Source organism: Mastomys coucha, unplaced genomic scaffold (genome assembly GCF_008632895.1).
Source record: "Mastomys coucha isolate ucsf_1 unplaced genomic scaffold, UCSF_Mcou_1 pScaffold20, whole genome shotgun sequence".
In the NCBI taxonomy this organism is placed as follows: Eukaryota; Metazoa; Chordata; class Mammalia; order Rodentia; family Muridae; genus Mastomys; species Mastomys coucha.
The window spans coordinates 52,021,845-52,025,127 of record NW_022196903.1 but is presented as its reverse complement, the minus strand read 5'-3'; the positions used below and the strand labels follow the sequence as shown (position 1 = coordinate 52,025,127).

Genomic DNA, 3,283 nt, shown 5'->3' with positions numbered 1-3,283 from the left:
ATAATTCATTTAAAATCATATGAAGAATTATCCTTTGCTACTTGAAACATCAAATTTCAACTGGATAAGTCCAGTTCCAGGGAATCCCATGACATCTTCTCACCTCTATGGGTGCATGCACTCTGGCACAACACTTGTACATATAAATAAGAAATTAACTAATAGCTTTTTAAAGAAGAGAGAAAACATATTTTTAAAAATATATGTGCTATTTCGACTGAAATTTTTTCAACATAATGATTATTCTGTTATCAAAACTGATTTGAACTAAAGGAGTAATTGTGGGATAGGCATTCATCACAAACTTCTGAACAGTCAGGATGACTGGATTGTAACTCCATAACAGGACTGAGGTCGTTGAGATGGTGAAGTCTACCCAATACATGACCGCAAAGAAAACCACCAACAGCAAGATAATCTGTGTGGCCCTTTTCTCAGGGGATGCTCTCAGGTGGCTGATGCTGTGAAGATGTTTGCATTGCTTCTGATGTCTGAACAAGATAATCACCATGTATGTGCTTGTGGTCAGCATGACCCCTACAAGAAACACATCTCTAGAGGTTGTCACTGTTAAAATCAATCCTCTGATGATGTTGTTCATGGGTAAGAGTGAGCAGTATTTAGTAGCCTTCATCTGTTTGGTCTCACTCACATTGGTATAAGCACCAACATAGAAAATCTGGTTGCTACTGAAGAACAAATTGAAAGACCAAATACATAAGAAAGAATATATCGTGTATTTTTTTAGTTTTTGTTTAAATTTGGCCAACAGAGCAGTACTGGGACTGATAGTGACAGCCTGGAACACACTCAAATGGCAGGTGGTGCAGATAGAGAGGCCTCTCATCACCCTACTTATGTAAAAAGTTGCCTTACATTTGAAGTCATTCTCAATGTCCAGTGACTCAAGTAAGTCTGTAAGACAAATATCCCCTCCAGTAAGAAACATGATTATGTGAACGAAGGACAGTTGACAGGAAATCAGGTCTGTGGGCTTAGGTCTGTGACCTAGGATGATGAAAATATAGAAACAAAGAAGAAACATATTGGCTAGGACTCCAAGTCCAGCTTGGAAATAAAGGACATTCTTGAGTGAGAACATTAAGTGGAGAGTGTATTCATCTTAAGAACTTAGTGAAAGTTTATTTCATACATCTGAAAAAATAATAGAGCATACATCAAGTTTGTGATACACTGGCTATATTTTCATTCTATTTTTCATACCAATTCTTGAATATAGTGTCTATTTAACTCTTGATCTTCAAGAATGTATATTATAGCCTATATTCCTATGCCTTCCATGTATCTGCTTTACATGTAGAAAAGTATATACAATAAATACAATCACAATCATATCTGTACAGAATGCTCACTTAGTGGCCCTGTATTGCACCTGAGTCTCATGCCTTAAAAATCCAATCCTACAGATTTAATTGCCTCATTTCATAGTTAAAGCCTAAACAGTAATGATAAGCATAGATTTGATTGACAATTTGACTAAACAATTTGTTTAGTCAAATCTATGCTTATCATTACTGTTTAGGCTTTAACTATGAAATGAGGCAATTAAATCTGTAGGATTTAATATTATTAATATTAAATAATATTAAATTAATAATATTCTCAAAAGTAATAAATATATCAGGTTAGTTATTATCATATTCTATATTTTTACTGTGCTCTAGTTTGCAGCTATCCATGCTTAAATTCATAATTTTAATGCAATCACAGTGATAATGCATTGTAATCCCACTATTTTAATCAGCAAAACATCTTTCTCAATCTACCTGTATTTATGTTCCTTTTTTCAAGAGATCATACATCCCCAGAATCCAAGTTAAAGATATAAATAGAGTTAGAGAACACTAGTTTACTCTCCACACCTTATGACCATTAAATTATGGTTCAAAATGGCCATACACCTCTCCTACTTTAGGTTCCATCCCATCAACTCTTGTGAAATTTCAGGTTTAAAGAACTAAATCCCAGCTACCAAGACAAATAGTATTTTTCATTCCTTTTTGGAGGGGCAGTATAATTAGTTAATAGAATGACTAGTTATGGGTTTTCAGAAATCCACGTTGATAATATACCTACCTACCTCTTTCTTCTGTATTTACACCCTCTACACTCTAAGAAGCTTCCCTTTTCCTAGTTCACTGAGGAGATCATTTACACCCTGTTATTCTGCTCTCTATGTCATGCATCCCACCCCTATATGGTCAAAGCTCCTCTATTACTTTCCTGGTTTCTGTAGTTGCTATAAGCTACATACATCTCCCCAATAAGAGAGAACTTCGGACACTAAGACAAGCACTATTATCAACACAGTATGACAAACAATAACTCACTGAAGATGACCAGATAGTGATCCTGTTCGTATATTTCTCTTTCAAAACATATTCCTTCCCATGTAGTAGATAACAAGATTCCCGGGGTTACCATCTGCCATTAGAATCCAGGCACTTTCCACAGTTTCACTCAAGAGTCTTACATTTAGTGCCTATGGTGACCAGAATCAATTTATTATGGAATCAATTTAATTCATTACTTTAATCAGCTTGTGATAGAGAAATCGAAAATGACTACACTGAATCAGATTATTGTAAGAATATATATTCCACATATATAGATACATGCATGTATGTATAGAAATAATTCAAAAATTAGTGCCTGAGACCATCCTATAAGTTTTATACGAATATGACATCCTAAGTCACACATTTAATATATACATCATTTTGATATTAAAAAATTTAATATAGTAAAGGAATGTATTCAACCCAATTTCCAGAACCAGACATCCAATTTTCTCACCTACAGACATTCACAATAATTCTACAGTGGTGTTCTGTTTATAAAAGCTCCAGGATACAGGGCAGAGATGTAGCCCAACAGTCAAGAGCATATTTTGGTTTCATAAGACTTGGGTTTGATTCTCAGCAATGACATGGTGGCTTGTGACTATATGTGACTCTACTTGAATGAGATACAAACTCTCTTTGACCAGGTACACAAGATGTGCACATATAATATATGTAGGAAATATATATATGTATATATATCATATATATACATATTATACAATAAATAAACATCCAGGAGAATACTTAATTCCCACCTTAGTCTGAAAACTATAAGAACTATGGCCCAATATTAATTTTCAATCTACCAATTGACAAACCATATTCATATGATAATTTATTATTAATTATACTTCAATAATTTATTAATATTCATGAGTATTATATTTAATATAAAAATGATAATATAATAAGGTATC

The 3,283-nt window shown here is 33.5% G+C and overlaps 1 protein-coding gene across 1 annotated transcript; it reads right to left on the bottom strand.

Moving 5' to 3' along the window:
• Positions 1-208: 208 nt before the first annotated feature.
• Positions 209-1,102, bottom strand: LOC116098132 (putative vomeronasal receptor-like protein 4). Its single transcript, XM_031380852.1, has one exon. It carries the CDS (start codon positions 1,100-1,102, stop codon positions 209-211), a length of 894 nt encoding a protein of 297 aa, XP_031236712.1.
• Positions 1,103-3,283: the final 2,181 nt, after the last annotated feature.

Coding starts and splice junctions, on each gene's coding strand:
- LOC116098132 (XM_031380852.1), bottom strand. CDS start 1,102: ATGTTCTCACTCAAGAATGTCCTTTATTTCCAAGCTGGACTTGGAGTC.